The 24,730-nt window shown below is 34.6% G+C and overlaps 1 protein-coding gene and 1 long non-coding RNA gene across 5 annotated transcripts in view; both read left to right on the forward strand.

Moving 5' to 3' along the window:
* Nucleotides 1-10,216: 10,216 nt before the first annotated feature.
* how (protein held out wings) overlaps nt 10,217-24,730 on the forward strand; it is a 47,874-nt gene continuing 33,360 nt past the window's right edge. For 2 of the 4 annotated variants that reach the window (XM_069055080.1, XM_069055081.1), the window contains exon 1: nt 10,217-10,473. In XM_069055080.1, coding sequence (XP_068911181.1) covers nt 10,347-10,473 — 127 coding nt within the window. In that variant the 5' untranslated portion in view covers nt 10,217-10,346. The remainder of the gene's footprint in view (nt 10,474-24,730) is intronic. The other 2 variants (XM_069055083.1, XM_069055082.1) reach the window with 2 other exon arrangements.
* On the forward strand, nt 10,484-12,879 carry LOC138136031 (uncharacterized). The gene is made up of 3 exons (XR_011161151.1): nt 10,484-11,038; nt 11,088-11,144; nt 11,256-12,879. It is a non-coding gene; the product is annotated as an uncharacterized lncRNA (long non-coding RNA).

The following is a 24,730-nucleotide window of genomic DNA, read 5'->3' on the forward strand; positions in this document are numbered from 1 at the left end:
GTTTGAAAATAATTAATCATAAATTTAATGATAATAAATTATAATGTAGCAATAAGTCTAATAAGCCAGCAAATATAATGATAATTGTTAGGCAGCCCACTCTAATGCCCTAATCTGAGCACTTGTTTGAAATCAACAACTATTAGGTGGGTAGTTTTCATTGCCATTTTCTTGACAATTCGAATAGCGACTTAACATAACGCCTATAAATTATTCAAAAATTTCTGTGGGTTTAATAAAGGATGTAAACGATCAATACGAAACGACGCCTAATGTTAAAATCATAATTAATAAGATCAAGGTAATTTGTGTAACCTTACTTCTAACGAAAGGAAGTAATGCAGTACCGTCCTTCGCAATAATGTAACTTGCAGGGGCGGTTTCTCATTGATATAAGCATATATATGCGTTTACTTTCAAGAGTAAACGAAAAATGTAGATTATCTGTCTTTACTTCAAAAAATAACTGTTGTAATCTAAAATTAAACAGTACTCAAGAAAAAAAATTAGAAACTGTTATTTTGTAAACCAACATTATAAATTACAGTGAATTCAAACAACTTGTGTTTTTTGTATTTAATTTCATGTTGGTGCAACGAACAGCTTCTTAAGGGGGCGGAATATATTTAATGGATCATTTAGAATATTTAATTTTCAGTGACCAACCTTGTACGAATCAACGGTAAAAAATACAAAAATAGTACTTAGTAATAATTAGCAATAATTTATTCAGAAATTGATGCTTTCAGTCTGAACGAGTGAATATTTAATTCTTTACACACAATAATTGGCTATTAAATTTTATTATAAAAACAAAATTTTCTATTATGTACACACATAGATACATACGTATACGTATTGAAATCATCAGCAGAAAATAATTTTATATTTGAGAAAAGTTTTGAAAAGGGGTGTTATTAGAAAAATAAAATTTAATAAGATTGGGCTGTATGATTTCCCATTCGTTAAGCCTTTCATTAGCCAAATAATTGATTAGACAAAGTGAGAGTATAGGCCAAGCACTATTTAACGACGTTCTTTAACTTGAATGAAAAGGAAATCATACGGCCCATTGGCTTTAATTATGTATATTAATTTTTTCTATAATTGATTCAAAAAATTGGTATTCACGCACAGTTATCAATGCGTGCCGTGGGTCATTTTCTTACATACAATTTTTTTTCACTGTTGTAAGATTGAAACTATAGAAACCATACATAACAGTGTGTGAAATGCGATTTCACACACATAAGCTTTTTTGTTTTTCATTTCACACACTGTTTTCTATTAGTTACCTAGCAATATGGCCACTGCGTTGAAATAACTATTTTGATGAATTTATTACGAGAATCGCCCTCAAATGTCATATGATTTATATTGACAAATCACAACTCCGAATTGTTTGCATAGCAACCAATCACAATTTAATTAAGCGGAAATTTTCCCTAGGGATATAATTGACCTAGGGAAAAATTTTTTCGGGCGATTCTCTTCCGAATATACCTCGGGACAGATATATATCGCCAGAAATTTTTTCTTGCAGCCCAACACTCGTGTTTGTCGCTCAAAATTACCCTCGGGCTAGCGCCCTCGTGTAATTTTCTTGCTACAAACACTCGTGTGTGAGGACTGCTCGAAAAAAATTTCCGGCAATATATCTGTTCCTTGGTATATTATATATGAGAATCGCCCTCAAATGTCACATGATTTATATTGGCAAATCACAACTCCGAATTGTTTGAATAGCAACCAATCACAATTTAATTAAGCGGAAATTTTCCCTAGGGAAAATTTCCGATATAATTGCCCTAGGGAAAAATTTTTTCGGGCGATTCTCTTCCGAATATACCTCGGGACAGATATATATCGCCAGAAATTTTTTCTTGCAGTCCAACACTCGTGTTTGTCGCTCAAAATTACCCTCGGGCTGAAACCCTCGTGTAATTTTCTTGCGACAAACACTCGTCTGTCAGGACTGCTCGAAAAAATTTCCGGCAATATATCTGTCCCTTGGTATATTATATATGAAAATTTGCACAGAATATTATGTAAAACATACTTATGTAATGTACATATTTCAAATAATATGAATAAGAAAGACATAACGAGATAATTATGAATAATATTAGTTAAAAGATTCTTGTCCAGAAAGAAAGGATTTTCCTGTTTGTGCGGTTCTTGTCAATCGAATAGTTAATAGCAAAAACAGACCTTTTTTCAAATGCAACGGTTAATTCTAGGTGATGGACATACCAAATAACAAAAACAAAGTAACAAGCAACTTAAATAATATAATAATCATAATAAAATATCGATGTTGCTTGACACTCTATAGTGTTCAAATTCAACTATGTACATTTATTTCTATTTCTGTATAGGGGTTACGTTTCATTTTAGTTTTTAGGCTATTTGCAATTTGTAGGCACAAAGGCGCTGCTGAGGCTTAGGGCCTTTTCAGCGCTGGGAGTATTACAGTTGTTTGCTTGAGTATGAATTTACAGTCATGAACAGGATAGTTGGGTTTACAAAAAAAAAAAAAGAAAAAAATCAATAGAAGTTTGCTGAATTTAGCAGATTGAGACTAATTTTCTAAGGGGGTCATCCACGAAACTCGGTAAGGGTCGATAAGACATTGCAAATTTAAAACCATGGCAACTGATATTGCTGAAGCATTGTATTTGTCGTTTTGTTAACGATTATCTGAATTTCGTGAATCTACTCCTAAGGAGGTAGTGGAGGGTTTGGACTTTCTCGCATTTGCGTTACAATCGAAGGGAAACTGCAGAAGACCTCCGTTAGAGTCGGGTTGACGGGCGATGGGGTCGAAACATTTGTAGCCGATTCTGGTTTTGTGGAAGCTGAAAGAAGGTTGATGTCGTGGGGCCAGTCCTGTCGTCGTAGTCGTTGATAGCTTGGATAGTCCCGTCCATACAACTGCGTCGTCGGCGACGTCCCTGGGTCATCTGATATCTGAAATAGGAAAATTTTCCCGATTCAGGCCCGGGGAGAGGGGGGGGAGGGCGTTAGTGATGACGTTGAAACCGCTTTGGAAGTCTGTGTCAGGATAGCCTGGATTTTAGCTCTCTGCATGGGGAAGAGGTCAAAAAGGGTCTGGGTCACAAAAGCCCCTGATGACGGTGAGGGGGTTTGGCATTCTGTCAGATATGTCTCGATGTCAGCCGATTCGGCGAGTTCTGAGGGGGGTCGACGATTTTGACCGGGAGGACGGGGTTTTGTCGGTTGCTTCGATCTGCTTAAATTTGGGGCACGAATGGGACCATGGAGGCCGAGTATCCTTGCCGCAGGGGCAAGAGGACTCCTTGGCGGAGCACTTGCGAGGCTTTTAGGGCAGATGGGTTTGTTGGTGCATTCGGCTAGTCCATGGCCGAATTAAAAGGACCTAGAGCACTGCAAGGACGTTGGGGTCGAAGGGTGGGACGTCTCGCACACGAAGATGCGGCCGTACAGGTCGACGCCGTCGAGGAACATGTCATGAACGGTATCTTTACAAGTGGTCAGTACCCGGATGAAAGATGTGGGCTTGTTTGTTTTCTTGGAGATGATTCTCCAGGTCTTCACTATGCATAGTGAGGGCAGCGGGACCGAGAAGCTGGGGTTTTGGGGCTGACCTTATTCCCAAACTTCTCCTGGTGGTGGTGGAGGTGACGATGGTCGAGGAACAGTTTGTACAGACCTGAAGGGTTTTCAGAAAGTCGGACTGTCCTGTTGTAGTTCACCTTCAGCCCTGAAAGTCATTTCAGGTCAGGTCAGTCATTTCAGACCGAGCGTGGTGATAAGGAGAGTGTAGAACGCTTTTTGGGTAGCGAATTTCGCCGTGATTTCGCTGATAGTGAACTTGTATTCAGGGGCGTCATGGCTTGATGGGCGGGTGATGGTTATCTCCTCGTTGTTGACGTCCTTGACAAGGCAGGAGAAGGGACTCTTGATGACCTCGGGGGTTGGGGGGCGTTTTATGGTGGCTTTGGTTGGGGGTCTTTTAATTGGGTTAGGCTCACCAGTTTTTTTCAATTTGGTTTTCGGTTGCCCTTAACGAGCGGAGAAATTTATATCGGAAGGGCTTGAAAACACGTTTGTCTCTCAAAGATGCACAAGGCAGAATGGTCTATAGTGTGGAAAGAAGATGATTAATGAAAATAATGAAAATCACAGGAATTAGATTTGGATGTGGATACAAAAACATAACATCGATCAGAATCTATAAAAATGTAATAACTATTTCCTGCCACATAAGTAACAAGTAGGAAAATTGTGAGGAACTCCAAATGCACTTGTCTTTTCTATTAACAATTTATAATAATCTATGCAGTCAAAAGCAATTGAAAACTCTGTGTAAATTACATTAGCTTGTCCATGAGTCCATGTTTATCGAGACTTTCAAACAAAAATTGTGTAATAAAGAATAAGTTGGTAATAGCAGAATTAAGTGAGTAGAAACCATGTTGCTACTTAACAGTAAAAGAACATACATTGTTAAATATATTATTGCAAATAACCTGTTCTATTTTCTTGCGAAAATGGATCGTATTGAGATGGATTCGTTTTTTTTTTAATGACTATTAATTAGTTTTTTAAAAACTGGAATAATCCTGGCTAGTTTCCAAGTATCTGGAAAAGTAGAGGTAAGAATTGCTTGGTTAATTATTATGGTAATCAAAGACCTAGCAAAGCAATACATAACATACTTACCAACATACATACATACATACCAACTGTCTCAATTCCTTAGGAACATCAAATATTTTTGAACTCACTACCTTCAAAATGACATTTCGCAACCGCATAGATGTTCGCTCACTACTATGCGGTCGCAGACCATTTTGAAGCATTCGGCTTTTTGAGCATTCTGAAAATAATTTGACTTGATAAACTCTAAACAAATCAGACATAATGTTCGTTTCAAAAAATATTGAACGAACTTCGATGCGGGAAGACGTATTCGGCACATTCTCGCAAATGAAGCACTCGCTCCTTCGTCGCTCGTGTTTGAAAACAAAGTAGCAAACATCAATAATTTCTTGCGCGTAGTGTATTTCCAAAAATTTTTAGGTGTGGAATGTAAACAACTTTCGATGCTAACAAGGTACTTATTATAAGCAGAATCAATTAAATGTTTACTTATGGCACATACTCTTTTCAATTCTTCAAGATGCAATGGATTATTGGTTCTTTTCATGTTTTCCTGAGGCGTTCCTTTAGCTTTGGAATTGAAAATATTCAGTGTTAAACCATGGTGGCTAAACTCCTTTTTTGGGTTCGGTAATATGGAACCAAAGAGTTAAATACTTGATTTAGCATTGTGTAGAACAGATATACCGAAACATTAACATCTGTAATGAAGTATTGAAGTCTAGACCTGACCAGTTCATATCTTGAAGCTGACGGAAAGATAGATGGTTTGGAAGTAACCATTTATTAATAAATAGTTATAAGAATCTTCAGAAACTAAAGATATTCCTCGTGAGACACGCTAATGGTAGATTATAAATTAGGTGATAAAAGATCAAGAATTCAACCGCCATTATTTAGGATAGTGTTATGTTATTTAAAATCTAATGATTCACAAAATTTAATCAACCTGAATTAAGTTTGTGGAAAAACATTGACGACAGAAGTTGTTCGATAAAATTGAGATAAATTAAAATTAATTAGTTAAAAAGTTAAGTTTAGATGTAAATATTTATAACAAAAAGAAAACTTAAAAATGAATTGTCTCTTTGGTCAACTTATCTTGGTTTAGGTTAAATATTTGCTTTTTATACTACTCTCAAGTTTTATCTACCTCTGAGTCACTTCTGACGTTTTCCCATTTATAAAATAACTTATAAATACATGTATGCAGTAAGTTTTATCTTAAACTTATTTAGTGATGACATAACACAGTAGTCTGTTTAATTTAGTTGTCGGAAATAAAATGCATTTGTGCATGGTCATGCCATCGCCTAATACTGTAATGCAAATGAGAGTCGTAAGAAAAAATCGAATTAATGTTTTTGTACTAATTTTTTAATTTTATTAATTCTGAAGCGGTTCATTGAAGTCTTAAAGACCTCCCTTAATATTAAATTTTATTCTAAATGTTTATAAAATAATAAACCAAAGAATAGTATATTAAAATATAAGTTGCAGAAGGCAAGCATGAATTTGAAATTCCGAAACGAGCCGCGTAGCGGCGAGTTGAGGAACAAATGAGTACATACTCGAAGGACCTTCTGCAACGAATGTTTTATACAATTTTTTTCTATTTTGCCGCTTTATACCATTTTATAAATAAAAAAATAAAAATTTTAAATGTAGGGAATTTTGCGGTGGTTGGTGACATTTTTTATGTGGCATAATTTTGGCCGGCTGTGAAAAAAATTAATTTAAAACGTCAGATTTTTTTTATTTTCGCATTTGATGTTTGAAAATGAATGCTGAAGAAAGTTTATCACTAACGCCGCTGCAAATTAGGCAAATTGCACAAAAGACGTTAGAAAATTTACTGCCGGAGAAGTCCAAATCCCAGAATGAAAATTAAACGTTTTCTTCATTGTTATTTATTAATTTGCTTTGTTCTCTGCGAGATTTATTTTTTGACGTTTGTCAATTGACACTTCACGCTACCAACATCAATACAGTATATTTTACTATTTTTTTAGTCTATTCTAACACGCCAACGACCTATTAAAGCACTCAAATGGCGTCTTTGGGTGCTAGAATAGAGTTTTTTGTAATTTGCCTCCATTTTGATTCTCTAATAGACATATTAACGAACGCGACGTCATCATCTGGGATGTCCTTATAGCCATTATTTCACGGAACATTTTACGAAAATTTCTAGGTTGGCAAAGCTTGATTCGTCATGCGTGTCAGTTTAAATTACAAAATGTGCAAAGAATTATTTATCAGGATTTATCAAGCAACAAATTCTCGACCGTATTTTTGGGAATTTCACGTATTTCAGCGGGCGTAGGTACATGAAAGATTATCTTTCATATTCGTGTTTTGTGACAGAATTTGGATAAAACAAAAGGCGACTTTGAAGACTTGATCAAATTTTCACTTTTAAAATTAAGACATTACCAACCGCCACGAAAATCCCTAAATCGAGGAAAGTAAACATTTTTGTTTAAAAACGGCTTAAAAAGGGCAAATTACAAAAAATTGTATAAAAAAACCCGTTTCATAAGACCTTGAAGCACTCATTCTTTAAAATAACTCGTGGCTACGCCACTCGTTTTTTAATCTTGAATTCGTGCTTCAAGACTGGTCTTATGAAACTTGTTTTTTAATATACTAATTCTACACGCAAAATAGAAAAAGTAATATTTACAGTTATCTTTAAGTAACATTATAATATGTAGTTACGTTTTCTGGTTTCTATCATTAACGAAAATAATTATATTGAATTGGTATTTAAAATATTCTGAAAGGTGAGAAAGAAAAAAAACCTATTTCCTTGTATTGATAGATACACGTTTAAAGGAAAATTTAAAATAAACAAAAATAAAGGTACAGTCAGTAAGAAGATGTACAAACGAGTACATATTGATATTATTGACTGTTATTTGTTGGATTTTTCGCAAAATTTCTCTTCATGATCGCTGCAGTTTTTAGAAGTTTTGTTTTCTACAGTCGTCTCTTAACTCTTTTTCTTTTGTTGATAATATGTATTACATATTCCAAGAAATTTATTAGTTCAAATATCATAGATTAGTTGTGTATTTATGTTCGCAAGAGAATAAAAAGAAGAAGAGAAGAATAGAAAAGCCAATTTGAAAATCAAAGTCCAAAATCATTTCCAGTTAAATCACAAATGGTAGAAGATTTAAGTGTTAATTAAAAGGCGACGCTCAACATTTCACAACTATTCAATTTCATTTTTCTCTTTTTCATTTCAAAGGAAAAGAATTCGCTGAATCAGATATGTTAACTACACTGTAAATAAAAAGTGTGATTACTTTGGTGTTTCGTAAGAAAATAGAAATATGGTGATGGTATCAAAAAGTCGTGTCCAAGATAAGGCCAGATTCTGATAATCCTATTCTCAAGACGTAGAAAATAGTTATTTGTACAACAAGTTGTGAAAAGTGTATTTTTCCCCTGCAAGGTGCGAGTTTCTTAGTCGAGGTGTCGAGACGAAGCCGAGATAAAAATTTAAAATTATGAAATAATTCTACTTTAACGCTATGTAGACAAACAACAACAAAAAACATGAAATTGACGTCAAAAAGTAAAAGAAGTTGCTGATGTTTGCGATGCTCTGTCCGCAGCTTTCAAATTTAATTCCCCCAAAGTCCAGAAAAAAATGTGTAATTAGCAACGCTGCATTTTTTCCTTGGAGAATACAAAAAAGGGGTCAGGAGACCGACAAAAACATTATGCTTGCCTACTTTTTTGAAAAGATTAGTCTTATAATACGTAGATAACGTGTATCGTACTACTGATAATTAAATTAAATTTTATGTTTGTGTTAAGAAGCCTTTTGATGTAAACCAGTATCGCTACACAAAAAAGTGTTGCTATACAGTACATTTTCCTGCAGTAGGCAAAAAAGTTGCTTTCACATGGGCCTGCTTATGTGGAATTTTCTTCGATCCTGATAATTTTTGCCAAAATGTACCGATTTGAATTTTTATTTCTCCAGATTGTTTTCTAAAACTAGTAAGGACTCTAGGTCTTAGGTCTATTGGTTTTGGTGTTAATCGGAATAGCTGTTTTGGAAATATGTATAGACAATTTTCCAATTTTTTTGTACCCATAACAATACGTAAGGACTTTCCGTTCTTCATATAGATATTTTTGCTTTTGAACTAGTAAATTTTGTTCCATAACTCTGCATATTCCCTTTATACTTAATCATAAACAATACCGGATATTTAAAATAATTTAACGAGACCAAACTATTATTGTTATCTGCAAGTTGTGCAAATATACATGAATATTTATTAACTTTACTTTCCGAAGCAGCAGAATAGTACAATTACACAAATTATTGTAAAATTACCAATTTTCTCATACAAATTATACTAAGAACTTGTAATGTAAATACACCAAATATACGTTTAAGTAATTACACCCTAAAATAGATTAAACATATTTAACGTAATTTAAAATTAACTTGATAAAATAAAAACAGGTACCTACCTTACTTACATTAAATTTTATTTTACACTATGAAGTACGAATTTTAAATCTATTTAATTTTCAACTAATAATAAGTTAGCCAATCATTGTATACCGAGAAAAAAAATGTTTAAATGTTGGTTCTTGCGTCATTTGGTGAATAAGTGTCTACGAATACATTTACTAGGGAGTATGTTCAGTATTACATTATATCTACATATAGATGTACATTTTTGATATGTACATGTAATTCACATCTTACATTTTATTCGCAAGTTGTAAAGTCTATTTGTTTATTTTTTAGCTTCAAAAAATTAAATGTTATCTCACTTCCGATTAATCCCCTCAATAACTCGAAGAGGTGTCGGGAAGAAGATAGCGAATGATAACATGAAACTACTTATAATGTTATATCATTTGAAATGTGTGAGAACAAGGACTTTAATCTCTTACTGAAATCTTTTTGGTTAATTTCGTTCATGTTTTGTTAATCTGAAACTAGATGCCCCCAGCATCTCCGCTACAAGAAAAATAATAAATATTTTTGTATTAAAAAAGTAATCACTCGAATTTGAGAATGCATAATACATATGAGTCTTGCTGCTTGAATAAATGTTTTGTTTTGATTAAATTTAATCAAACAGTTTTGCAATAATTATTTACGACCGGTGACAAAATCCTTTCAAGGTCAAGAACCATAAGTAAGTACCAAAATTTAAACATCATTATTCATTGTTTATTTTATGGTTAATTATCAATTTACAATGGAACGTATATTGGTAATTCTACGGTTGTATTTTATGAAAATAAAAAACAAACATTCCTAAATCTTTAAGATCGATGTTGTTTACCACACATGCGATTTTCACTGTGTGCAGACATATTCAGTCGATCGTAAATGAAGAGGGCAGTTTCCGAAATGTGTCCATCCCGTTGCGGCGCTTCGACAACAAAACCCAAGAAGAGATTAAATTAAATCCGAAAAACTTCGGCGCCCCTTATAAGGCCAATTCAAACTGCGCAGAGGCGACTTTCCTGTTACGCAGGCGCACATCACCCCGACGGTCTCTTGTTCAACTTTCCATCAGCGCCAGCTACAGCTACCATCTCAGTCTAAGTTTGCTGTGCGTAGTGGAAGATCGTATTAAAAGTCGATGATAACGATTCAGTAAACAAAAGTTTGAAAATAACGTGTTCCCGTGGACATTTTGTTAATCAAAATGTGTGATACAACGAATGCTTCGACGCAAAGCATAGCGGACTATTTAGCACAGTTACTCAAAGATAGGAAACAACTAGCAGCCTTTCCTAATGTGTTTATTCACGTCGAGCGTCTTTTGGACGAAGGTGAGTTTTTTCTTTTGCCCCTGTGCGAATTTTCGCGAATTTTTCACCCGGTGGGAGCGGCGGCTGGACGATTTTCGGTTTTTTCGCCGACTTACGGCATATATCGCTAACATGTGATAGGTCATGACGTATTGTTGACCCAGACGCTCCGCCAGTGATCGTTCACCCGTCCCATCTGCACGACGAGGGTGGAAATTCACCGAAAAATCCGGCGAAAAAAATCGCGAAATTCCAAAGTGTTGTCTCGGTCAACCTTTATGAACGGCAGGCGTGGCTTTAATACGTTCGCTGCTTCGGTATGTAGGTAACTCCGGGTGTTGAGACGGTTTCCGAGATGTTTTCAAACTTGATCGCTACACCGTGGACCGAAAAACTGAATTCATTTGTTCTACATCGAACAATTCGAACTGTCAAAAAAGACGAACTTTTTAATCAGACCGCCGGCGATTTGTCATTGGCCATTTTTATCCGTCGTATAGCAACAAATTACTGACAGTGATGTCATTTCGTTAGAGCTGTCAATATTAGAAGTTTTTTTTATAACTTGCGTGGGCGTACGGTAAATGTTAGTAACGTTTGTTACATTTTTATCCATTACTCAAAGGAATTTTCAGTACCACGTGAAACACTAACCCTTCGCATTGCATGGGCGCAACCGGTGTAAGCAACAGGTTGGGGCCAAATCTATACCTGAACTCCATTGTTATTCATTATGCACCCCTTCAGGAATTTCATTGGATAATAGCTCACCTGTTAGATAAGATTTCGTGTTTTATTTACAGGTTATTTGATATCACTGAAAATTTGGTTGGTTATCGTGAATCTATCGGGCGAATGGGTGGTGATTAGAATTCGCGTGGTTACGCAGAACGAACTTTGGATGATTAAGCAAGCGTACAGCGGAAGGTGAAGAGAAGCAGAAAATCTCGACTTAACTTTAAACACATCGAACGATGAAGCAGACTTTGAGATAATAGATCTCACTTTTGAAACTGTAATTGTTCCTAAATTATCCAGATTTCTAATACATATTTGCAGAGATGTTCACAGTCGACCTTCTAAATGTCGTATTTGACGTTCTGTTGTATTGAGTCATCTAATTAATATTACGGACAAAATCCTGTTGAAAACGTTCAAGAAAAATCGGTACATCACATCTCCAAGTATGTGTCTTTCATTATTTTGACTTAACTGATATGAAAATGAATTATTTGGTCATAATTCACCCTATTATTTGAATATAATATGGAAGTTAAATAATTTAGTTTGTTCAAAAACATTATTTGCGTATTTAGATGCAAATCAATGCAAATGGTGCATCAGGTTCCTCAAAATAGTTATTTAGAATGTGGAACAAAACAATGTAGAAATGTAACTTTCAGTCACACCTTAAAAATTCAGTTTTATTTTTATCTATATTTATTACCCAGAGGTTGCAATAAACCAGTAAAGTAAATATACAGGGGCAGTTTGAAAAATTCGTACTTTGATTCAGTGATAAACATTTTGCCAAAATATATAATCTGTAAGGCATTGATCTGGTCCATCGATGTTATAGAACAGTTCTTTATGATATTTAAAGTGTCTATAAAAGAATGTAGGTATATCAAGAGTCCTGTGGAATTCGTATACATATATTTAATTTTTGCGGCTCTGTAGCATATTGTGGTACCAAATAGAAAAACAGAGGTTATGTATATAAGTCCAGTAATGACAGGTTTTTAATAAAGACTGTTGTAAGATGAAAAGTAATTAGAATATAGAAAAACTGAAGAAAATCACAAGCAAAACAACTAAGACGTCGAAGTCACAACTGACGCTAAGATTTAATAATTTGACATTTGACTGTTGACATCTGATTTGACAGCTTTAACAGCTCGGCATAGTTCGACAAAATAAAATTATAGAGCCGCAAAATTCCACAGGATTCTTGATATACGTTCTTTTATAGATACTTTGTACTTATGTTGTTGTAATCACTTTTTCAATTGTAAAATTTTTAATTTAAAAAAAGAAAAACGTATTAATTTTGTCACGATAAATTGTGTGGGCAGGATCGTTGTGTCATTCGAAGTTTGTTTTTGTAAGTTTTCTTATCTTCTTGGTTACAAATAGTCAAGAAGTCGATTCAATCTTGTAAATCACTCCAAATTCCCCTTTGCGATTTGGAATTGAACATGATAAACAGGCAGCAAAGGTAGCACTCATCTTGCTGAAAGCTGACACCCATGTCGGCTCCCTATGCAAGATCTGATTGATATTCTGGTTCAGCTATCTAACGAACTATGCCATAGTGTGGGACTTTAGAGATGGTTTCCTCACTTGTTTTAGTGGATCATCTGCCACTGCGAGCATTATCTTCTCAATGCTTTAGAATCATATTTGAAAAGAATTGTTATTTTTTGAAGGAACAGATTTACTCAACTAAAATTCATTTGGGCTCGTACCTTATTTGACAAAAAATTCTATTCTTGATAATGGTTTGACATTCAGAAATCGTAGTTTACAAGTACTATCGCGGCCATCCAAAAGTGAACGTTTTTTTTTTATAGTTTGATTTTTACTTTAAATCATAGGCGTCCTAAAATGCCAAAGTTTGACACTAGCGATAAAAAAATTATTGAAACTATTTTTTTTTAAATGCCACATCTCACTCCGATGCAGACAGCTAGGGCTATTGCAAAGCTAGAAGAAAATTGGTCGTTGGCAGTTGTGGCGAGAGAATTACATTGCAGTAAGACTTGCATCGTCAATATAAAGAGGGGTTGGCAAAAAAACAGGCTTGAGAGGCCAATGCGAATAGGTGTTGGAAAGGTTTCTTTACTAAAGTTTAGTTTCACTTTAATAATGTATTAATTACTTCTCACTCTCATTTTTCTTAAAAATTATTTATTATTAAAATAGTAACGCCTGCTGCACGAACGCTAATGAATACAGCCTGATTTAATCTAACGAAAAATACGGAAATTTTCGCAAGCTATCGTTCACTTTTGGATGGCCGCGATTGTACATATGTATTTTAAAATTTATTTCAGATAATGCGAAAATTATCTCTGTATGCGCTGTATTTGTAATTTTTCTATTCAGCTAAAGTTAAAAATTGTTTTTAGGTGTAACTGAACCTTTAAAAATGTCCGTTGTTTGTAATCGATTCATTTTTGGTTTTGGCCATCGAACAACAACTTGGCCACTTGCCTTGCAGTGAAATGCACTTTTAATTTTTTTCCTGTGATTTATTAAAAAAGAGCTGCATGTGTGTTTGTTAAGCGTTCAACAGGAGTATAAATATTGCATTTGAAAATAGAAAATTAAATGTTGATTAAAGCAAGCTTAAAAATTTTTGTAGAGTGGAGATTGTATATTTTTTCACTTTATTTAAAACCATTTACGCCTAGTCTCATCGCGAATTCAATAAATGGTCATTTTGATTTTTTTCGGACGATAGCTATAGCCAATATTAATAAAACATGAGAAAGCAGAGTGTTTTATCGTTTTTTAAGGAAAATTGCACCAAATTCCTTTGCCTCACAAATAGCTTACATTTGGCAGGTCTTTTTGCCATTTTATTGCATAGCAGTGTGCGATCAAAAATTTAGAGAATGGATTTTAAGTGTAAGGATGTACATAAGTCCTTATAAGATGATTCGATTTTTTCTAAATTGTATTGTAAATGTTTGTGTATATGTATCGGGTGTTCATTTAAATGTATCCTCAAAGTAGGCGTTGAAGAGTCGATTGTTAACGCACCATGAATTACAGATTATGGATCAGCTGTTTAAATCTAACCACACTTTTTGCGTTGTTTGAATCGTGGAGGGAGAAAAGACTGGAGATGGCATTTCCTATGCTTCCCATGTTAAAAGTCCGAACCCTCTAAAAGCACGTGCAACAACCTTTTATGACCCAGTCCACAATGCGCTAGATAAAGAAGCACAATGCGCCTGGAAGGAAGGCGAAGGAAGCAATTGGCCTAGCGTCTATATTCAGAAACCCTTTATGACTCTGTAGTTTTCGCGGGCCGGTACACTTATTTGAATTAGTGCCATCTCCAGTCTTTTCTTCCTCCACGGTTTGAATACCTGACGAGTGGTGCGTTCACAATCGACTCTTCAACGCCAACTTTGAGGATAAGTTTAAATGAACACCCGATATGTTTACGTAGCTACATATTATGTATTTGAATAACAAATAATACAGTTTTTTTACAATAAATTGAGTTGTCTCAATAAATGTAATCAACATCAATGTAGATATACAATTTTCAGCTACATTTTGGGTACTAAGCTACAAATTTGCTCATAAATTAGTTTAGTGGTTATAATAAAGTTTATTAAAGAATAAAATTTAGATTGGGTATAAGTATGAATTTTTTAAGAAGAGTTTTTGTTGCAGTTGTAGTTCGAATATTCTGACTAAACCCTACATTTCGTTGAAAATATTGTATGTAGTTTAATTTTTTAGCAGTGAAATCAGGAGGTATGTACATATTTTTAAAAATAAGTAAAAATTAGCATTTATCTTTCTGTGACAATAATTTATTTCTAATCGTACCGATAACATTGTTATTTTTAATGAGCCAGTAGATAAACTCACCATTTCACAATATGTTTCTAGACCTACCAGAATGCAGTGACAACTACAACCAGTTTTCATGTTTCTTGTATTTATGCGTGTTAATGGCATAGCTGTGCCATCAGGTAATAAAAATTGCAGACCTACCAATACAAGTCATCGTAAAATTTTAATTTCATCAATAAATTTCTTGTCTAATAATAAGATTTTCTGTATAAATATTTCACCGTTCAATATGTAGGTACATAACGAAAATGTACGCAGAATGGAATGAAATTCTCAATTCTGTGGATGTTTTGCTTCATTTTAACCCAATTCTCGTTTGCAATTTGATTACATAAACCTCTGCTGTACATTACATAAATCATACAAAGTTTTAAAAATAAAATTCGAGCCTGCATACAAAGTCTGACCAAGATTCGGTAATTTAAGTATTTGGCAAGCTCCGGCAGGAATATTTTCGATATTTCGATGTTACTCAACCGAAGACACTCATATTTAAAGGACAAAATTGTAAATACAAAAACTAGTGCAACGAGTCAAAGTAATCTGTGGTATTTACAACTGCATTTCTTTGTAAACATCTGTTGACAAGTTGCACAAGCGTTATGGCAAATTTCGTATCGCAAAATTAAATCTTGCGTTATTTTATTAAAATCGAAAATTGTGTCGCGTATATGATTCATGTAGAGATTCTGCTTGTCTGTTTCGCAATGCAACTCTTTGTTCGTATTAAAGAAGTAGAACTAAATAATTATTGCACGCATAGTTAGGAGTGAGGTAATGGGCAAAAATGGCATATGCCCTGTCACCAGAAATGATTACGTTATTGCTGTGAGTGTCTTTACACGCGGTTATGTGTTGTGACCGCACCTACTTTGTTAATTAATAGCGGACATTTGTACATAACGAAAGAAAATCATGAGGATAACAATTTATCCTAAAGGTTTTTGTATAAACCATACCGAGTTGATTTATTATGGAATGCTTTGCCTCGTCGAAGCGACCAAGAAGTTTTCTGTTAAGTTGAACTTGTGTTGTACACTGCAAATCTGTACTAATTGTGTAAATGTCAAAAATAATGTTATTCCCCGTAGAGTTCCCGCGAAAATTTAATGTTACGCAACACAAAATACCAAAAGCTTAAATTGTTAGAGACAACGTTTAACGTTTTACAAATAAGGAATCAAAGTAATTTCATTTAAAAGTCTTAGGGCCAGTTTATAGAAAGAGAATTAAATATTTAATTCGAATTAAATTTTAATGCGCGATTAACTCATGAATCCGATTTCGATTGGTTCAATCTGATCACGTGTTCAGTTAATTTCGCATTTGATTATGATTAATTTAATTTCGCTTCTGTAAACTGGCCCATACTCTCCATGTAAGGTTATAAGAAGGAATATTAGAACAAATCAACGTTAGACAAAAACCTAAAGGCTGTATGACACGATGCTAAATTTTGTAGAAAATTTGTTAATGAGAGAGGACCAATGAACGATCAGGATCTGACAAAGACAGATTATGATCCTGATCGTTCATTGGTCCTGATCGAGGGTCTCTCTCATTTTCTAACAAATTTTAGCATCGTGTTAAACAAGCTTTAGAAATATGCCTATTTGGGTATCTTTGAGGGTAAACATGTGCAGCTTGAACAGCACTCGCCAAAGATCAGAATCATGTCTGTTTTTTCATTGTTTGAATATATGATAAAATCGCGTCAAAACTGACGTACCAACTAATTTTTTTATTATGTCAGACTCTAAAATGACTGGCAATGATGTCATCATGGATAATAATTAAAATACATACATATAAATTATTTAAAATTAAATCTCGACGCTGTTTTAAACTGTATTTTGTGTTGCATAACATTACATTATTGCGGGAACTACGATTAATAACCCTGTATTTGTTTAAATTTTGAATTGTAGTTTATTAATTTTTTTAAATCTATCATTTAATTTTAGCTGTGATGATGGTAGATGTAATTAATCATAATAAATGATCTTGTCCAAATTGTTTAATAACTAACTTTTGTAGATTACATTTGAAAACTGTCAGAAAGAATATTAATTTAATTATTAATGATTAGCCAATTGTTTAGTGTGAATTGGGTAAATTATACATCGAGCTTCTGAATGTTAATAAAAAATTGTCTGCAGGCAGTGCACAAATCATAACTAACTGCGAAATTAAATTTGCAGATGGAATTTATGGAAGTTCGACGTTGTTAATTTATTTTTGATGCTGAATAGTTAAACTTGTTATTTTGAATTATCTGATGAATTATTGTGTTCATGAGAAGTGAATTTCAAGGGTGAGAAGCATTCTTTTAATAAATAAGTAAAAGGATTATAGGTATAATTAGATTATATTATTAAATATATCATTACACGAGGTATTTATAAATGATTGTCTGGTCCAGCTAGCTATGAAAACTTGTCAAGCTTTGAATGTGCCGCTTTATAATATGTAGAATAAATTCGACAAATTCTTAATGTCACATTTTCAGGTTAGGTTGATCGCTACATCCTACTCTTACAAATTTTGTTTAACTCTAGAACCGGACGTATTTGCAATTTGTATTGAAAAAGACAGATTTTTGGTGTTTATTAACTGTAATAAAATGAAAACTGGATTGAAAAGCTCGAATGAAACGCCATTAATGTCAGAAGTGACAGTTAATAATAAATAAAAATTGGGTATCTGTTTCAAAAAGGCTTTGTGTAGGCAATAATAAAAAAGAATCACTGTTTAATGCAAGATTAAAATTTGACAAATGTTACATAAAAAATCATTCATTGTTAAATTAACGGTTTTCAATTTAAGCACAATTGCCAATTTAAGCTACAATTGTTATCATGAAATCTAGTTGAGTTTCATTGAGTAAAATGTCGGTTGAAAGTTGTTAATTCAAGTTGAACGCTTGTTTCATGTCTTTTTTTAGTGTACCTAATATGAGTTGCAGTTGAACTCTGGGGTTAGTTGTTGCAACGGGAATTTGTCTACAGCAAAGAAATACGAGTAACTATAAAAATTGCTCTGGCCTCTCGTTTTATTCGTCGTTCTTAGCAACAATATTTTTAAGAACACTAACATAATAAACTCGTGAATCAAATTAATTTTTTTGAACAAACTAGTGAACAGATTTGTATGTTTTAATTTGACGTCTTCTTCTGCACTTTTCCATTCTTTATCAGAACGGACACAACTACTCAGAATGTTTACAATTATTTAGTTTCCGATAATAATTGAGAAACATTCAAATCTATTTGTTTTTATAAGACGAGCAAATTTACTCTCTCAAGTATGACATTACTAGTTGTGGTACAATACCTAAAGATGTAGAGCCTCGCAGTAGGGGCCTAACAGTGGGTATTAAGAAGTTATTTAAAAATCTAAATGCCACAGGCTACGTTGTGTTCGTAGCTTTCTTTCAATGGCGTCATCGATACCTTTTTTGCTGTTGTAGATGCCCCTACCTTGGTCCTATCTTCAAAATGCAAGAGGAATTCTTCAATACTAGTTCCATTAGTAATTTGAGTATCACAAAATTTGACAGATTTTATTTGTATGTTTTCAACTTTAAAAATAATCTGTATAAAGCAACTGACTGAACTCTTCCGACAAGGCAAAGTTTGTTCATATTTATTTTTTCGTCTCATTATTGACTTATCGACTCATCCACCTCTGTAACGTCACGGAGTCCAATATCCCGGAAGTCCCTTTTATGTCAGTAATAAAAACAGGTTATACTTCGGCGTGGAATCTGTTTTACATATCATGAATGCACCATAAATCTTGGGAGGTCGGTTTCGTCATCTCAGAAATATTCGTGTTGCGACGTCACACTTCCCCATTTTCGTAGTTCGTAGTTTACGTCGAGCTATTTTTTTTTAAAGAAAAATTTAATGAAAGCGATCGTCGGAGTAGATATTTTTTTAATATCGAGCCGACTCGATCTAAGGTTCGACCTTGGCTTCTGTAACAATTGCAGCGTGACTTTGAGGTTGTGGTACAAGGCGATTTCCTCTTGGTTGATGCATTCCATTCCAGCAGCAACAGGAAGTCGCCTTAGATGATGGGGTATAAAACGTCTTCACTATGATCATTTGCGTATCGAAGATGTGCCAGTCCCGTTGACCGGTCAGTTGGTCGCTGATCCACTCTGGTGACTGCTATGTTACTTGTTGGCATTCCGAGCGTCTACCCGCGCCCGTCCCACCGCAGGTGCCATCGAGATTCCTTCGACTTGTTGCTCTTTTACCCTATCTCTTGATGCACCGACCTTACCACGTCAAACTCGGAACTGGCAGGTTTATTAAGCTGTCCGAGGGGCATTCGGCTTCAGAATCTAGATTCAAGATAATTACTTCTGCATGGAAAAAATAAAATCTTCAAAGTGATAATAATCATTATTTCAATTATCTTAATAATACAACAGTTAAGGAGTTGAAGATTTCTTCATAATTCTTCACGTAATTTTTTACATGCTACTTTCACCATACTCCAGTTGCTCGGCAGTTCTCGCAATACCAATAAAAAAAAAACCTGCCTGAATGCCAATGTCTGCGGTTCAGGTACAGTTATCTCATCAAGCCTAATCTCGTCTTTTACTTGACTGTTAAGATGGTTATTGGATTATTATAGCACGACCTTTGGCAATTTTATGTATAAACAAACATAAGCGGACAGTTGCGATTGTTTAAAGCAATAATATGTATTTGTCTCAGACACTGCACTGTTTGTGGGGAAATCTTTTTTTTCCTTTTTTGATAAATTGTTGCATGTTACAAATGTACGAGATGCAATTATTTAACGTTTTCACAGTGTTATTATATTATTCTATTTTATGATTGTCAACAACACGTTTGAAATATTTGCCACGCTCCATTTTCTTGCGTTTGTTTGTAGCTTATTTGTATTTGTCAATATGGATGCAGGGAACGATTTTAAACTGCATAATCCGCAATAATCAATAATCAGATGGAAATTACGAGTATTCATTTTAAATTTACAGAACTGAATTTTTGGCATTTGTTTTTATCTTTATTCATTAATCTATGATTAGCAAAAGAATAAATCGTTGAACTGAAATATGCATTTTATTAATTAAACGGTCATTTGACTGACAATTTTATGAGATCTATGGTATAAACATCAATAATGAATATGTATATGTAATTGTTTGGTGTACGGAGTGTGTTCATATTACAATGACGGTGTTCAGTGTTAGCCATTGTTTGGAGTTTACGTTTTGTACTGTTGATATGGCTGTTAAAGTGTAACGATCATTAATTAATAACGTCCAACTATCGGGTGTTCATTTAAGTTTATTAAAGTCGATTGTGAACGCACTACTCATCTGTCTGTAGAGTAAAAACACAAACAACACAAAAAGTGAGGTTAGATTAAAACAGCTAATCCGTAATCCGTGGTGCGTTCACAATCGACTCTTCAACGCCTATTTTGAAGATAAGTTTAAATAAACACCCGATACAACTCCAACTGTTAGCGTCATAATAAAGAGGTTGTAATATTTTCTTATAAAAAAAGAACTCAATTGATGGATGTTTATTAAAGGATGACAATTAAAGGTACGGACAGATTGGCTGTTGGTTTAATTCCTATATTGTAACATATTTTGACCGTGTAAGTGTTGTTATCAGAAAAGAGGTTTTCCTGACGAAAAGTTGCACTCCTTGACTTTCAGTGGATTTATTGAACGTCAACGATGCAACTAAAACTTCTATAAAATCTGTTGTACCTACTTACGCCTTTTGGAAATCACAAAATACACATGTCCGAGGATGGTCTGAAATCAACAAGAAGCTGACGTTAGGTACTCGTCAAAACAATTCCAGTACTACAATCGTATAGGCTTTGACAAACACCTAAAAAATTTCCGCCATTTTGGACGCTTCATTGTTGCGTGAGAATGTTTTGTGCCGGTCCGTGTCAGTGTTTTTGGTAAAATGGAGAAAATTGAATATCGTGCAGTGATTAAATTCTTACATTTGAAAGGCAATACGCCTACGCAAATGAAAGCCGAGTTGGACAGCCGAATTTAAACATGGTCGTACCAGCGTGTTTGATGATGAGTAATCGGGACGTCCAATAACTGCGACCACCACCGATAACATCAAAAAACTTCAACAAATGGTATTAGATGACCACCGAATCAAGGTTAGAGAGACAGCGGAAGTTTTGGGCATATCAAAGTACTAAGTGAAGAGTTAGACATGCGAAAGGTATCCGCACGTTACTCATTTGGAATCAAAAACGAATTCGAATGAACATGTCAAAGGCTCTTTTGGAGCGGTTTAAGCGAAACGAGTCGGATTTTTTGCGACGATTCATAACTGTCGATGAAACAACAGCAAAAAGGCGAAAACGGTTTCATCGGCCGGGAAGGCGATGGCGACTGGTTTTTGGGATAGTGATGAAATTTTGCTCATCGACTATTTTGAAAAAGGTAAATCAAAGTCGGGGGTTTATTACGGATCATCATTCGATAAGTTGAAAGCAGAAATTGCGACAAAAAGACCGCATTTGAAGAAGGAAAAGTTTTGTTGCACCAAGACAACGCCTCTGTTCACATCTCGGCAGTCGCTATGGCCAAAATTCACGAATTACAGTTCGAATTGATTGACCATCCACCATATTCACCAGATCTGGCTCCGAGCGAGTTTTCTCTATTTCCTAAGTTCAAAGTTTGGCTCGGAGGGCAGACATTTTTATGGGATGAGGAGTTTATCGGATCTGTGGGTGTCTATTTTGGAGAGAAAGATGGCAATTACTATTTGGAAGGGTTAAAGAGGCCAGATCATCGCGGGAAAAAGTGCATGGGCTTAAAAAGAGACTATGTCGATAAATAAAAATAAATTTGCTCGAAAAAATACTTGGTTCTGTGTTAGGTTTATAACATTTCAGACCGCTCTTGTAGATACATGTATTATGTATGACATTTTGAAGATTCGGGTCCGAATGTAAAGTACTTAAGAAAACTGTTGACACCAAAGACAGTTTCGCTAGTTTAATGAAATGAATCCATTAGCATATCAGCAAATTATTGAAAAACTTAATGTGACGATCTGTTCCGGAAATAAAAATTTGTGAAGATAATCTCCAAGTGTCACTAGACTGTAAAGTAGTTTACAAAAATATTTTAGGTGATTAAAGGAAGTCGTAGATACTGGACAGTATTTAAAACTTTTCGTTAACACTGTTATAAGTTAATTTCAAGATTACAAGTTGCCGCATATTATGCTTTCCAAATGTTTTAGGAGTTAAAAAATGTACAAGGAAGAAAGCTGGAAATGCTATTTGTTCATTCTAGAGATTTTACTTAGATAATGATAGTGAAAAGTGAAACAATGTTTTGGGTTAGAAGTTAGAAGACTCGCCCACAGAAGATTTCTTTGGCAAACCTATAGTTCTATAATCAGTTAAAATGAAAAATTAAGAAATTAATAAAAGAATAAAATTAACTGGCATACAAACAGCGTGTAAGGTGGTTGATAGTAGACAATACATTTGTAATCTTGTCTTGAAAGCAGCCTATTTTTTCATTTTTCATTTACACACTGCTGCAGAGTGTAAGAAAAATCAAAATTTTTGGCATTGAAACTTTTTCGCCATCACTTTTAGTTTTTGAGAGCATAAATACAAAAAGCCCCTATTTGCAGGGAATGAGTGCAACCCTTAAAATGCATTTTTGCAGCTAATTTATGTTTCGGTGTGAAGTAACAATATAAAAAAAAATAACGTAGGTTTCAGGGGTACAGCAAGGTAACCTACAATGTTAAATAAATAAATTAGATAATTTATACGAGGAGGAGGAATATTGTGAACTGGCAGTAAAGATTCGACTTAATTTCATGGAGAAAATGAACTGACATCCCTTTCTTCTGATGGAAGTGGATTTTCTTCAAACTAGTAATTTATATCTCATTTGTATTCGTTCTATACATGTTGGTTTTCCCGTCCGTTATTATGTTGGTTAATTTTTATTTCTTTTTCAATCCTTGTAGATTACAAGGAGTGCCTGAATTAATTCTTGTAACATTCATTCTTTTTCGTACTTGTATAGATGTTTTGGTTTAGTTTTGTTGATGGTCAGAAAACCAAATTAAACTTGAAAATGAAATACAGTTGTCTTTATTGTACACTTTGGCAGTCTATTTGGTGTTTTTGGCTTTAATTCAATTGCGTACGATGTGTACTTTTTTTTTATTAAACAGCGAAAGCATGTGTTTCTCTTGAAAAGTTGGTTTATTCACTCTAGAATAAAATGTTCATAGCATAAACTCCTGCTCCTGTTCGGGCTCACAGAAAATACAATCTCTGGAAAAAGATAATTTTACGCTTTTGTAAAAAAAATACTTTATCACATATCAGAGGAGACTTTCTATTTAATTGTACCGCAGGTACATAAACAAAAGAATAAAGGATTATGCAAATCCAACATACCTACATGTACTTCAGGTCAATGAACAATTCAATTGAAACTTAACCTCAACATGCTACAGAAATGTAGCTATGAAACATTGTACCGTAAATACCATTACGCAAGAGTAAGAATCGCGCCGATCAAAAACGCAGTTAAAAAGTTGTATCTGGTGTTCACTTAAATTTCTCCTCAAAGTTGGCGTTGAAGAGTCGATTGTGAACGCATCACGAATCAGCTGTTTAAATCTAACCTTACTTTTTGGGTTGTTTGTGTTTTTAGTGTGCAGACTGATGAGTGGTGCGTTCACAATGGGCTCTACGGAGAAATTTAAATGAATAGTCGGTAATTTACCTACGCATTCTAAAAATACAATCGACTGTTTTGATGATAATCAAAAACCAACACACATGCCTGTGAATCACACGAGAAAACGATTGAAAATCTAGTTTGCTTGAGCAACAGAATCAGATGACCGTAGACATGACCATTTTGTTAACCATCAAGCGATTACGGTGAATTTGCATTCAGGAAGGTTGGCGTTTCAAAGCACATGTGCCGAAACGTTGCCTGCATAACGATGCAAGAAAAAACGTCACCAACAGAGGACTCATAACACCGCTTCCATTATCTTTATCGCTTCTGGTGGCTCCCCAAATTTTTCCCGTGTCTTCTTAATTAAACGGTATGGCAACAGCGCCAGTGGCCGATCTTCCATGGATAAACAGACTTATTCTTAGAAACTGGTGAACAGCTATTTTCAGGTCTAGACTCACTGAAACTATCACGTGTGTTTATCGCGGTGTATGATTCGATGGTTGGTCGTAAGCAGTGCACGAGGGGTGGGACAGATGATGATACATTTCGGAAATGAGACCAGAGTGGGGATTTCAATTCCTGCATGCGCATTGATCGCGAATTTTTCTCTTTTCAACTGCAGGCGAAATCTTAATTGAACTGAAAATTGGCCTAATGAAAAAATGGAATTACCGAGAAATGTTCCGTTTGCTTGCACGGCAATTAAGCTGCAAGGAACATGTAAAGCATTCCATCACAGCGTGATTAATTGCGGAAAAATGTCGGTATCATAAGGCGGATTAAAATTATGTACTTGTGGGGCTCCACGTACTCAGAAGCGCAACCGTTCATTTAAAGAACCATGGAAGTTGTTTTGTGTCAGATTTTTGGCCTCGCTCTCGAAGACAAGCCGTAAACTCTGCTCTGCGGGAGACC

The sequence above is a fragment of the Tenebrio molitor genome, chromosome 7 (genome assembly GCF_963966145.1).
Source record: "Tenebrio molitor chromosome 7, icTenMoli1.1, whole genome shotgun sequence".
NCBI lineage: Eukaryota > Metazoa > Arthropoda > Insecta > Coleoptera > Tenebrionidae > Tenebrio > Tenebrio molitor.